At 39.1% G+C, this 13,866-nt stretch overlaps 1 protein-coding gene across 1 annotated transcript in view; it reads right to left on the reverse strand.

The window, feature by feature from the left end:
- Nucleotides 1-13,866, reverse strand: part of scaf4a (SR-related CTD-associated factor 4a) — a 55,268-nt gene continuing 41,402 nt past the window's right edge. Inside the window, exons 17-20 of the mRNA XM_007904059.2 lie at nucleotides 13,623-13,785; nucleotides 13,062-13,160; nucleotides 5,627-5,689; nucleotides 1-1,624 (exon numbers count right to left, since the gene is read on the reverse strand). Coding sequence (XP_007902250.1) covers nucleotides 759-1,624; nucleotides 5,627-5,689; nucleotides 13,062-13,160; nucleotides 13,623-13,785 — 1,191 coding nt within the window. The 3' untranslated portion in view covers nucleotides 1-758. The remainder of the gene's footprint in view (nucleotides 1,625-5,626; nucleotides 5,690-13,061; nucleotides 13,161-13,622; nucleotides 13,786-13,866) is intronic.

Genomic DNA, 13,866 nt, shown 5'->3' on the forward strand with positions numbered 1-13,866 from the left:
TTACTTTTAAGAAACAGTCTGTATTTCAGGGAAATGAACAAATAAACTTTCAAGAAACGTTCTAAAACAAAGTACTATTCAGACCATTGGTTTCCTGATCTTGTGTGGGCAACTTTATAATTTCTATACATCACCAGTGAAACACTAATATTTTTATAATACACGTTGCAAAGCAATCTGTCTTGGGCTCTGTAGTTGGTTGTCCAAAAGCAATTTTTTTTTTTTTTAAGAACACATACTAATAAGAGTCTAATTTAGACTTGCTTCCAATATAGAAAACATCAAACTTTAGGGTGTTTTATAACCTTATTCTTCCATTCCATGACATTCTTTTCTCCACAAGTCCGAGGAAGAATATCACACGCTCTAAAGTTTGTTAAGAAAATAGAGTTTATTAAAAACAAATCCCTAAGCTCAACTGTTGGGAGGAGCTTTCACCTTTTTTTAAATTAAAAAAGAATAGAAAGTACTTCTACCTTAGGTCAAAATTTTAAAAAGGTACAGAAAAAATGTGATCATTTTTCTTTCTTGTCATCAGGGGTTCACGCTTTTGAGTAAATTGTGTGGCCATTTTGAATACTGGGGAAAGCAAACAGTTTGCTTAAAATCTTCCTTTAAAAACTAGACAGGATTGTGGGAGAGCAGAAGCAAATACTTTATACATCATTTTTATACAACTCTAAAGCTTCATAACACAATAATGTGGTGCATGTGTGAATTATCACCACATCATGTGTTTTATTATAATTAGTTTCAAATCACTGAGCCTCATTAGTTGTGCCTGAATTTTCTGTTTCAGGTTGTTTTGTAGATGAGGCAGGCTCCATTTCCACCATCTCTGTGGCTTTCATATATGTGGCTTTCATATCTGTATTCAGTGACTCAGATTCTTCTTTAGCAGACTCAGCTACTGGGTTTATATCTAACGGTTTAATTATTTCTTCTTGTGTGTCTCCATTAGATCTGAGGTCTTTTTCACTCTCCTCATCAACTGAAGCTTCAGGCTTTTCCTTGCCACGCTGATCCACATCTCGATCTCTACGAGATTCTTTCTCTCGAGAATCTCTATGTCCACTCGACCACCTGTTTCTTTCCTCTGAATCTCTAGATCTGTCTCGTTCAGAGCTTCTCCTGCCCCATTCCCATCTCTCACGACCACCACTCTGACGCTCATCTCGATCTTCTTGTCGATTTCCATAACGATCACGATTGTCAGATTCACTTCGGTTTCCACCAAAAGACCGATTTCTGAATTCCGATCTACCAAAACGTTCTTGGTCTCGATCTCTTCCTGGAGGAAATCCATGCCTGTCATTCCTAAACTGTCTTCCATCCCTATCTTCAGCTGCTGAAGGTCGGCCATAAAGATTTTGGGGTGGAAAGGGACCTCTTACACCATGAGGTGGAGGTACTCCAAATCCACCTGGGCCTGGAGGTGGCGGACCTCTATGCATCAAATGTGGTAATAAAGGTCTGGGAGGAACAACAGGAAATCTTTGCAGATGAGGTGGTGGAACACCAGGAGGACGCTGTAGAGGTATCAAACCAGGCCGTGCTCCCAAAAGACCAGGACTCGGTGGTTGGACATTTGTTACCGGGGTGTGAGAGGTTCCACCTTGATTTCCTGAAAATCATATACACAGAATTATACATTAGACAAAATTATTAATAAGGCAAATTTTGGGTGTTGAGGATAAAAACTTACATGGCTTAAAATTTAGAAATCATTTTATAAATATGGAAGTTGCTTTCTCAAGTAAATTGTGAGAAAGTTGAAATGTGTTAAGTCGAACCCCCCCCACCAATTGAATAAACAAAATAGAAATCAAATATATGTCATGTGGGGTACACCAAATGCCGAATACCTTGGGTATTGGGTATGGCATACCTTATTCTTTGGGTGCAAGTCAATTTCCACAGTGCTCCTTAAAGAGTTTAATGCATGCTCAACCATAATCTATTACCTGCCTTCAATTATGTGGTCACAGGCTGACAACATATCTGTTTTCTCAAAATAACAAGGCAGAAGGAGATTACAAAGATAGGAAGGTGCAAAATTGTGAAAAGATTTGAAAGTCAGGATGAAGAAAGTTGCTCTTTTGCAGAACTGGGAGGCAGTTGAGCTTGGGGAGGATGGGGTTGGTGAGTTGCAGAGTGTGGTGAAGCAGTGAATACAGGTGCGTAGTTTATTGTGAGGGTGAAGTACGGACGAGGATTTTGGCTGCGTGGGGGTGAACCGAGGAGGAGAAAAAAAAAGAGACAAGGACATGAGCAGGCTATGTTCCAGAGACTGAAAGGAGTTTTAGTCAAGTACAGGTTAGTCAACTAACACAACCAGAGTGAGCAATCAGGTTGATGTGAGTCAGAGATAAAGGTAAGAAGGAATCTTCAGTTCTGTTGATGCTATGCTGAAGAAAAATTGGGTTCACACATGACCTTACATCTGATAGGCAACTGGTCAGTAGAGGTGGAGAGGTAGAGCTTGTGATCAGCGTAAGTTTACAGACTGGCTGATGCATACATATGATGGGTAGCATAGGGATAAAAGTAGAAGAGGATCAAGGATAAAACCCTTGTCATAAGTGTTCATACACTCACAGAAAGAAAAGCCATTAAAAGACAAAATAGTGAGGATATTAGAACATAAGAACATAAGAATTAGGAGCAGGAGTAGGCCATTCAGCCCCTCTAGCCTGCCCCACCATTCAATAAGATCATGGCTGATCTATTCTAACTCCACCTACCCACCTTCTCCCTATATCCCTTAATCCCTTTATCCACAAGAAATCTATCAATCTCAGTCTTGAATATGCTCAAGGACTGAGCATCTACAGCCTTTTGGGGTAGAGAATTCCATAAATTCACTACTCTCTGAGTGAAGAAGTTGTTCCTCAACTCAGTGCGAAAGGGCTAATTTTGAGACTGACCCCTGGTTAGAATTTCTCTAACCAGCGGAAAAAGTCTCCCACTATCTATTCTGTCGTGTCCCTTAATAATCTTATAGGTTTTTATAAGATCACCTCTCATTCTTCTATATTTTAGAGAATGTAGGCCTAAATTGCTCAACCTATCCTCATAATTCATCCCCTCATCCCAGGTACCAACCTAGTGAATCTATCATTAGCCCCTTGGTTCATCTCTATTTCTGGTAAACTTCTTGTGTCTTCTAATGAGAAGACAAAAGCAAAGTATTTATTGAGGGATTTTGCCATATCCTTATTCCCCATTATAATTCCTCCTGTCTCTGCCTGTAATGGACCCACATTTACTTTTGCTAGACTATTTCTCTTAATGTATTTATAAAAACTCTTACAATCTGTCTTAATGTTCCTAGCCAGCTTGCCCTCATAATCCATTTTCTCACTCTTAATGAGCTTTTTGTTTTTCCTTTGTTGGTCCCTAAAACACTCCCAGTCCTCAGGTTTGCTACTCTTTTTGGCAGTTTTATAGGCCTTTTCTTTTAGTTTTATACTTTCTCTAACTGCTCTAGTTAGCCACAGATGAACTGCTTTCCTTGTGGTACTCTTATTCCTCAAGGGAATATGTGACCGCTGAGAATTTTGCATTACATCTTTAAACGTTTGCCACTGTTGGTCTATTGTCATATCCATTAATCTAATTCCCCAGTCTATTTTAACTAATTCCTCCCTCATACCTGCAAAGTTAGCTTTATTTAAATTTAAGACCCTTGCTTCGGATTTGACTACATTGCTCTCTAACTTAATACTAAATTCTATCATGTTATGATCACTCTGCCCTAGAGGAGCCTTAATATCTATATTACCGACTAGCCCTGTTTCGCTACTCAAAACAAGGTCTAGTATGGCCTGTTCCCTAGTTGGTTCCTCAGCATATTGCTCCAGAAAGCTATCTCTCATACATTCTATAAACTTCTCCTTTACCCTACTTTTGCCGATTTGGTTTTCCCAATCTATGTGAAGATTGAAATCACCCACTATTACTGTATTACCTTTGCTACATGCTCCTCTAATTTCTTGATTAATACCCTGCGCTATGCTGTGATCACTGTTTGGGGGTCTATAAACTACTCCCACTAATGTTTTCTGCCCCTTGTTATTTCGTAATTCTACCCATACCATCTCTACATCCTGGTTATCTGATTTGAAATCCTTCCTCTCTTAATGTTTTTATTCCATCCTTTATTAACAAGGCTACCCCCCCATCTCATTTTCCACATTGTCTATCCTTCCTATAAGCTGAAAAACCCAGAATATTTAACTCCCACCCTAGATCTCCCTGTAACCATATCTCAGTAATGGCTACTAGATCATACCTGTTTGTATCTATCTGTGCCTTTAATTCATCTATCTTATTTCGAATGCTTCGTGCAGTCAGATATAGCGATTTTAATTTCTTACCATTTCCCCTACTCTCTGCTGCCCTATCTTCTTTACTGAGCTTCTTACCCCTCTTTGACCTATTGTGTTTATCTCTCTTGCTATTCTGTTCTGCCACCTTTAGTTTTCTTAATATTGCGAGCTTGCGATTATTTCTAATTGTATCCCTGCCCCCTTTACTAGTTTAAAGCTTTATTTACCTCCCTATATATTCAGTTTGCTAGGACATTTGTCCCAGCCCAATTTAAGTGGAGCCCATCTTTTTGAAATAGACCCCTTTTCCCCCAATACTGGTGCCAGTGGCCCATAAAATGAAACCCCTGCGTTCCACACCACTCCCTTAGCCATGCATTTAACTCTCTAATTTGCTTCTTCCTGTACCAATTTGCACATGTCAAAGGCAACAATCCTGCTATCACTACCTTTGATGTTCTTTGTTTTAATTTTGTTCCCAGCTCCTTGAACTCCCTCCTCAGATCATCACAACTAACTATGTCAATGGTACCTATGTGAAGTACCACCAATGGATCCTCGCCCTCGTGTTTTAGATTCTCCTCCAGCCCCGCCGAGACGTTCTTCACCCTGGCCCCAGGAAGGCAACAGAGCCTTCGGGTCTCCTGGATGCAGCTGCAGATAAGTGTATCTGTCCGCCTGATAGTCTCGTCCCCAATTACTACAACTTTCTGTTTGTTTCCCCTAATAATACGTTTTCCTTCCTCCTCACAGGCTTCCTTGCCCACACAGGTTGCAAGGATCTCGTACTGTTGGCCAAGGTTAAAGCCTGAGGCTTCACTACCACTCTCTCTGGTGTTCCCTTAACCTCCTGCCTGTCAGACACCCTATCCTGTCCTTGACTGATACTATTCTCTATACTTTCCCTGAGCTTCAGGGGAGTGACTGGCTCCAGGATGAAACTATCCAGGAAGCACTCACTGTCCCTGATGCTGCGCAATGTCAGCTCTGAGCTGGAGCTGCCTCAGTTGCAGACATTTGCTGCAGATGTGTCTCTGCTCCTGACATGTAGAAGCAAGAATGTGCAAAACCATGGAGTTGAATAAGAAGAGACTATGAAAGAGAATAGACTGGCTAAATCAGTTTATGGTCAGAGGGTGAGGAAAAGTGGGAGTCTTAGATTATAGAGAAGTTAAACCATCATCTTAAGAATGATTGATGTCTCCACTCAATTTAAGTTCAGAAAATCAGGCAGACAACCTTGTATAACAAAAGGTCAGTAATAATAAACTACTATTCGACTATATAGATCTAACCTGTGTTGTATTGTCTGAAGGGGCCACCAGCAAAAGCAGTCATGGAGTGTGGTCCTTCTTGATCTATATATAAGTGTGGTGGGAGGAGAGAATAACAATCAAGTATTACTTAACAAATCTTAAAAGGATTAAAAACAATACTATAATAGATTTCCATTAATAAGATTTAAAAAAAATCTTTTTGAAACCTGAACTGTATGCCTGGGATGAGGATAAGGAAATACTTTCACTTTAACAAGTATATTAAAATCGTAACCTCATACCGCAAAGTTGGAAAATTATATTCATGTAATACAATCACTCAATAATCTACTACATCTCATTCGTGGATCTTATTACAACAACAACAAGATTCCATTTATAGAGCGCCTTTCACGTCGGGAGGACATCCCAAGACGCTGGACAGTTGGGTCAGGACCTGAGCAGGGGGGAAATGGTCAGGGGGAGGGAAGGGAGGAGGGGGTAGAGAGTCGAGAGGGGAGCTGAAGGCATGGTCAAAGAGAAAGAGAAAGAACTGCATATAAATATTTGGAAAATATTGTCCTTTACAAATTCACCTTGTTTGCATTAATCAAACTAATATTGATGTATTGAATAATAATCAGCCTCTCCTCTTAGGGTAGGGTGATCCTAGCTAGACAAGCAGTGGGAAAGCTTGCCAAACAGTGCTATCAGTGGCAAGCTATGCGGTTTTAGCTGGTTAGACTCCAGCAATACCACAACACATACTCTGGGGCCCTCAAGCTTTGTTTTTTGCCAACCTGCGCTTAATGCTTTCTAGTATTGGATGAGGGGAACATATTGATATACCAAGCTATCATACTATTAAACTAGCAGTAATAACCCAACCACCAATTTGACTTAATTTTATTGATTGCTAGGACTTTCCCAGAGTAGAAATGCATAGGAAACAAATAATTTTGTGGAAGCTAAATCTTCATGCGATGCAAGGCATGGCTTGTCCCACACTAAAGCTTACAATTTACTACGTCTTCCCAAAAAGGCCTAAGTTTTGAAGTGAGAAATTTCTTAAGATAGAATGCAATAGTTTGACGAGTAGATAGAGAGAGGACTATAGAAATAAAGGTGATCTATAAAGTACTTGCAAAGGAAAAACTACTCATTGGTACTAAAGAAACAATCACTCTCTAATTAGACTTTCCTATCCGCATATAGTTTTATAGATTTGTAAAGGAATTGGCACATCCGAGATGAGTTACAGTACACACAAAGGAGCTGATTCAAGTGATATCCAGGAATACTCAAATTCTTTGGCATATGCTATTGGAATTCTGACTGTGAGTACGAGATTAAATGTTTTGGTTGTACAATGCATAATAAATTGATAACAAACCCAGTCAAAACATTTCCTACTGTGGGAAGCAAGAAATTGCATATTTTAGGAAAACACGAGAAAATTGAGAAATTTGTTAAAAATAACTAATTAGCTTAAACACACACAGTCAAAAAATCGGGGTGGGGAAATACAAACAACAATCAGGAGTAGCTCACTTAAGTGCTACAAACATACTGAACCATCATGTGACAAATACTACAAGGATGTTAACAGAGCCTGTATTCTTAAAATGCTATACTATTGGTAACTTGAAAATATTGAATAACACATGCAAGATGGTGATTGAACTTACATTGAACATAATCTAAATTTTCAGAAAATTCAAAAGAATATTATTTGTTGAAACTTCACTGTTGAAACTTATTCTCATATGAAGAGATTAAGAAAACAAAATAAATACCGAATCAAGTCAAAATGCTTGGAAGTGTTTTACAATTGAAAAATGTTTTACAGTAATTACTGTCAAGCATAGTGTCTTTTTGTAGGCAAAGTAATTACCCAATGTAATGACTCACACTATAGACAACTGAAATTCAAGTTGTGAGTAATAAAGATTATTTTCCTCTTCATTCCTTTAAATATAATCATGTGTTATCCTTTCTGGTTAAAAGGCTTCAATGTTAATAAATGGCATATTAACTGTAAAGAATTCAATGAAAATATAGTTAATCTTATATGTTGTCATCTACGTTAATCAATTATCCAGTCAGATGGGTATTAAAAGATTTTCCACCCACCAGCTTGGGTCTAGGAAATGGATATTTCAAGGAAGGTGAATAGTTTATGTTGAATTTCATATCAAAAGTACAAAAATAGCATTTTTTTTATTTTTAAAAAGGCCAGAAAGCTTTGATATATATTGTATACCTACATTCATCCTGGGGACCAATGAAAAGAATCAAATAGATTAAAACCAATCGAAGAAAGATATACTTCAATTGATAAATAACAGGAAAGAAAGGAAAAAAGTTAGTAAGTAAGCCAGCGAGATGGGGAGTTTGGGAACAGAAGGCAATATGCTCATGTGGAGAAGTTTAGAAGTCTAGAATTTGCACAGATTGGCTTGCATTTTTCTTTTTGCGACTCTTTGGGTAACAACGTGAAGTCAGTCCTTTGGGTTGAATATTGGCTACTCTCAGCCCGAGACCTTCAAAATTCATTCTTTGGATGAAACATTAAATCGAAGTGCCGTCTGCCTGTTCAGGGGGACGCTAAAGATCCCATGGCACTATTCGAAAAGAGAAGGGAATTTCTTCTGGTGCTCTAGATTATTATATCAAATGCAAGGATTATTATTATTCAATATTATTCTGGGCACTGAAGGTTGCATGTAGCTGCAATTTCTGACAAGACTTTCAATACAATTGTTGGAATAATCTGCAATCTTTCCCCAAATTAAATATTCTTTATAATCTGATTTGCATCAGAATCCACAGCCTACATTGATAACTAGTTCTAAGGATTAAGAGAAAATGAGCTGAAGTGTATGACTTATAGATGCTGAGTTGTCCTTCCTTCCTCCCGCACATCCGGTCCCTGACCAGCATCACTTTCTTCCACCTCCGCCACATTGCCCGCCTCTGACAATACCTCACCCCAAAAACTGTTAAAACCCTTGTCTATGCCTTTGTCACCTCTCGGCTGGACTACTTTAACGCCCTCCTCGCTGGTCTCCCCTCCTCCACTATTCACAAAATTCAGCTCATTCAAAACTCCACCGCCCGCATTCTCTCCTGCACTAAACTTTGTACCCCGATTACTCCAGTTCTGCTAAACTCCACTTCCTCCCTGTCACAGAGTGGATCGACTTCAAGATCCTCACTCTAGTGTTTAAATCCCTCCATTCCTTGGCACACCCCTATCTCTCTAACATCTTCTCTCCCCACAGCAGTACCTGCTGCCTCCACTCTACTGGGTCTGGCCTCCTCTGTGTCTCCTGAATCCTCCGTTCCACCATCGGCGGCCGTGCCTTCAGCCCCGAAACTTTAGAGCTCCCTCCCTCAACCCCTTCGTCCTCGCCCCTCCTTCCCCATATTTAAGTTGTGCCTGAAGACCTCCCTCTTCGACCTTCCCCCTCCCTCTAGCTTGGCCTCGGGATCCACCATTGTTAAGCGCTCTGAGATGCCGCCCGGCGTGGAGGGCGCAAAATAAATGCAAGCTGTTGTTGAATTAGAAGATCATGTTTGTTCCAGCTGAAAATGTTCTTAAAGGGACCAGCAGTTTTCAAGTTTTTATAACTGATTATATATACACATAGGAGTATGAAGAAAGAATATTTTTTCTAGAGTACACCTTGCCCTAATTATGTAGCCTCAAACTATATTTTATGTTGGACTTGCACATAAATATACGAACACATCATTTTTTACTCAACTAAGCAAGATGAACCAAAATAGAAACTTATGCTTACTTCATTCTAACATACTGTCAGCAACAATTTAAGCTCATTTTTAAAAATGTAATCAAGTGCAATTTTTAAAATGTAATTAAAATGCTGAAAACTGCCTAAATTTCAAAATAATTTCAAACAAAACTACATAGCATATGAGAACAACAACTTGGATTTATATAACGCCCTCCTCGCTGGACAGCGTCTCAGAGCACTTTAACATACTATATGCAAAGAAAGGATTGTTTCAACAGATATTATGTAAAATACTATAATTGGGGTAAAATAGAGGTTGATCAAATATGTAATTATTCTGAGGCATAATGATGTTCCCATCAATTGAATTAAGGCCATACTTCATATACCTAACATAAAGTCTCGATAACAAACATTGCTATATATTTTCCCTATTTACCCTTTCTAAAATTCGAAGGACAGGCGTAGCTAGTTTTGGACAGATTGGATTGTGTCAGCCCCCAGCCCTGGGTTTTGTCTCTGCACAGTTCCAAAACATTTGGCATCAGACACTAAGGTAGGGATCGAGTTCTCATTAGAATTATTTGCATTATCTTCCAGGGAACCCAATGGTACTGCTGAATAAAATTATATCTTATTCATATGCAATTCTGGGAGATAAACTTATTTTTAAAAATACACACATAGCACTTAATAATTACCATAGTGCCAGAAAAGCTTACTTGAATCAACAACTCCTTCCTCCACAGGCTGCAGATCATCCAGAACTCTGCAGCCCGTATCCCCTCCCGCACAGGGCTCCATGACCCTATCACCCCCATCCTCGCCCGACTCCACTGACTTCCCATCACACAGAGGATACAGTTCAAGATCCTGGACCTCACCTTCAAAGCCCTCCATGGCCTCGCTGACCCCCACCTCCTCCATCTCCTAATCCCCTACCACCCTGCTCGCTCCCTCGGCTCAGCGAACTCCGGCCTGCTTCACGTTCCCCCCCTCGCTTGCCCCACTATTGGCTGGCAGGCCTTCTGCCCCCACCCTCTGGAACTCCACCCCGCAGTCCCTCTGCCTCGCCCCCTCCCTTGCCTCCTTCAAGAACATCTCAAGACCCTCCTCTTCGGCTGTGCTTTCGATCACCCTGCTTCCATCCCCTGCCCTCCACCCTCCCTGATCCCCAGCTTGGATGCAAAACTCTTAAGACTGTCCAGCGCCTTGAGATGTCCTCCCAACGTGAAAGGCGCTTTACGAATGTAATTTTGTTGTTATTGTTGTTGAATCAAATTTAGATACATTAAGCATCATTCTTCAATTTAAGGTTAACAGAATGGCATGAAGAGTAGTGTTAACAATCACCACCTATATAATTTTTGCCTTCACTCTTCCAGAAAAAGGCCAGGAAGGGGAGGATTAAACACCAACAATGAAATAATCAAAAACATAAAACATAAATATCATTTCAATGAAAACATTCTATAACTTCATTAGTTACATTCAAACTCATTGAACACTATATTGGAATTGGAAGACTATATTTGTTCTGGAAAGATTATTATTGCCCATAATCTTAAATACCACAAATCTACATAAATTGCATAATCTCTGCAATAAAGCATATTCCTCCATCGTATCAATAGAGCACAATAGGTTCTGATACGATAGTAAATTTATGGATGTAATTTATGGATATAACAAGCACAACATGCTTGTAACTTTACTGTTTGTATTTCAGATGGCTTTTTTATTATCTTGGTTATTGCCCTCATTCTTTTAGCCCATATCCTCCACATATTTCATACCCCATTAGTAGGATGAACGATAAGCACAGGGTTGAGTAGAGTGCTCATGATTAAACCAATTATACATGCTTTGTGGAAGGAATGAGCTTGATACCAGAACTTTAGTTATTTAATTTGTTTGTTCTTATGATCGTTGTCTTGCTCATCATTTAACAATCAAAGAGTAGAAATATGAGCTCAAGGTCACGAACAACAACAACAAGATTGCATTTATAGAGCGCCTTTCACTTTGGGAGGATGTCCCAAGGTGCTGGACAGTTGGGTTGGGACCCAAGCAGGGGGGAAATGGTCAGGGTGAGGGAAGGGAGGGAGCGAGGAGGGAGTAGACAATCGAGAGGGGAGCTGAAGGCACGGTTGAAGAGAAAGGTCTTGAGACCAGCCTTGAAGGAGGAAAGGCACTGGGGGATGGAGTTCCAGAGCCTGGGGACTGAGAGGCTGAAAGCCCCGCCACCGATGGTAGGGCAGTTAGGGCGGGGGATGTGGAGCAGACCGGAGCCAGAGGAACTAAGTCACCCTGAAGAAACTCAATCAATAATATCCTTTAACTGGAAACAAAGAAATGTGTAATGAAATGAAGCATTAAAGTATAAACCAAACAAGGCAGTTTCATGTTTGTTCATTTTCTTTGTGCAGCTATAAAACTAATTATAATTTAAAGGAAAGTACATCACCAAAACTGAAGAATTTCACCCATAGAAAACTTTTTCATTAAGCAGAATGCAAGATGCATAATTTGTAAATGAAAACCTTCATTTAAACAACGATTACTGCACCTTTCTCTAATCTACCTTTGTACTTCATCCACTAAACATTATATACCATGTAAAATTTACTTAACAAAATGGGACAAATTTAGAAAATATATGTCTTAAGTGGTTCCATCAATTTTTTTCTTTGCTGTTGTGTCCAATAAAAGTATTTAGATTATTCCATGTAGTTGTTGAGCAAAGGTTTGACCCAAATTATCGTTAAATTGGATATCGCTCTAGTCAAATGCCCTGCAGGATTATTAATTTTCATTGCGAGGAGTCTTCCTAATGCTGTCTAAAATGTGCCTTCAAGTGTCATTCATTCCGAGATTTGAAACTGCAATCTCTCCGTTTACGTGACGCGATGTGTTCAACTTTCAGCAAGACTGCAGTTATCTAAGACTAACAGTGAAACCCAGATTATCGTTTGTTTACATTTGAAAGTGAAAATAGTTTCTGAGGCCGTATGAAAGCAGACTTGTCAAGCTTGACTGCTTCTGTTCTAAACTTTACCATTTTGTGCACTAAACAGAATTATCATTAGTGACAGTTAACATGGATTAATGAGAGCAGATCGCTTACTTCTAATATAACAGTGATTTGTTCAAATGTAACTTTTAAAAGAATTTTATGTAGTGTTGAATCTCAAGTGTTTCAGACAGATTTTATTGAGCTTTGTCTATCCAAGGGAATAATAGTGAAAGTCTTCAGTTTATTTCCAGAAGTGTGGAAAGAGGAGGATCTCTGCCTCAAATGATCATTCCTTTTACTACTTTTTTTCTGATTTTTTTTTACAGATTTCCTGTGACATATAATACTGGTCACAAAGAAGCCATTTGCAGCAACACATATTGCTGACATTAGTAGGTTTTCTCTGTAATTAAATTAGAAAATATATACAATGCATTACAAAAACATAATGCTTTTGTTTATGAGTACATTAACTTTACATTCCAGAAGACTAGGAATTTTTTTTGAGTTGAAAATAAAATCCTCTTCCATCTCAAAAGTCCCTTAAAAGGAATATAGGCCAATATTTACTACTTGGATAAGTTACCAAAACAAATGTGTAGTGCAATGAAACAAGCATATTAATCCTCTCTTTCATGGTTTACCACATAGCTATTACAACAGACAAGTGAATGAGTCGACATAATAAGGGACTAACCTGGAAGTTGGGAAGAATCACATGTCGGAATGTTTGTTCCTGTATTTCCAATTGGTAATGCAGCACTCATTGGAGGAATAGATCCTGGTGGAAGGTATCCTGAAAGAACAAGGTTCACATAACTAAATAGAAATGATTTTGCTTTTCATATACAGCATAAAAACTCAAAGTCTTAACATGAGGCTTGAAGCCACAACCTCATATGGCTACATCACAGTCGTGATTATGTTGTGACAGTACAATTTTTGCAGTCACACCCGGAATTGGAAAGTGCAATCAAACAAGCTCGACTTCCACACCAAGTGAATTTTTTCCTGCACTTTAAAGGATTTTTTAAAGAAAAACCTAAAACAGTTTAAACTATAACATTACTTCTAACATACATAAATTAAAATGTAATATTAATGAAAATGGGCATCATTTTTTGAATAAAATAAAGCTCATTACATGAGATGCAAATTTCCCCCTAAAGATGTAATATAGAAATATTTGACTTCAATCTTTCCAAATGGACTCCTGGAAGTCCTGAGACAGACCTACTGCCAATGTGAGTTAAATTACCCGGAGGTGGTTGGATTGGATTAAAACCAGGACGCATAAATGGAGGAGGAGGTGGTGGCGGTGGTGGAGGTGGCACTCCTGGGTTGAAAGTAGGTGGTGGGAGTGCTGAAAAGTTTGGTGGGTGTAATCTACCAACCGAAGAGATTGGCTGAACTCCAGGCATCTGCAAAAACAACAATATTGCTTTAATAACGTTTCTGAAACATCATTTAACCTTACTCAAAAATTCATAACACTTCAGAGG

The sequence above is a fragment of the Callorhinchus milii genome, unplaced genomic scaffold (genome assembly GCF_018977255.1).
Source record: "Callorhinchus milii isolate IMCB2004 unplaced genomic scaffold, IMCB_Cmil_1.0 Scaffold4, whole genome shotgun sequence".
Lineage (NCBI taxonomy): Eukaryota > Metazoa > Chordata > Chondrichthyes > Chimaeriformes > Callorhinchidae > Callorhinchus > Callorhinchus milii.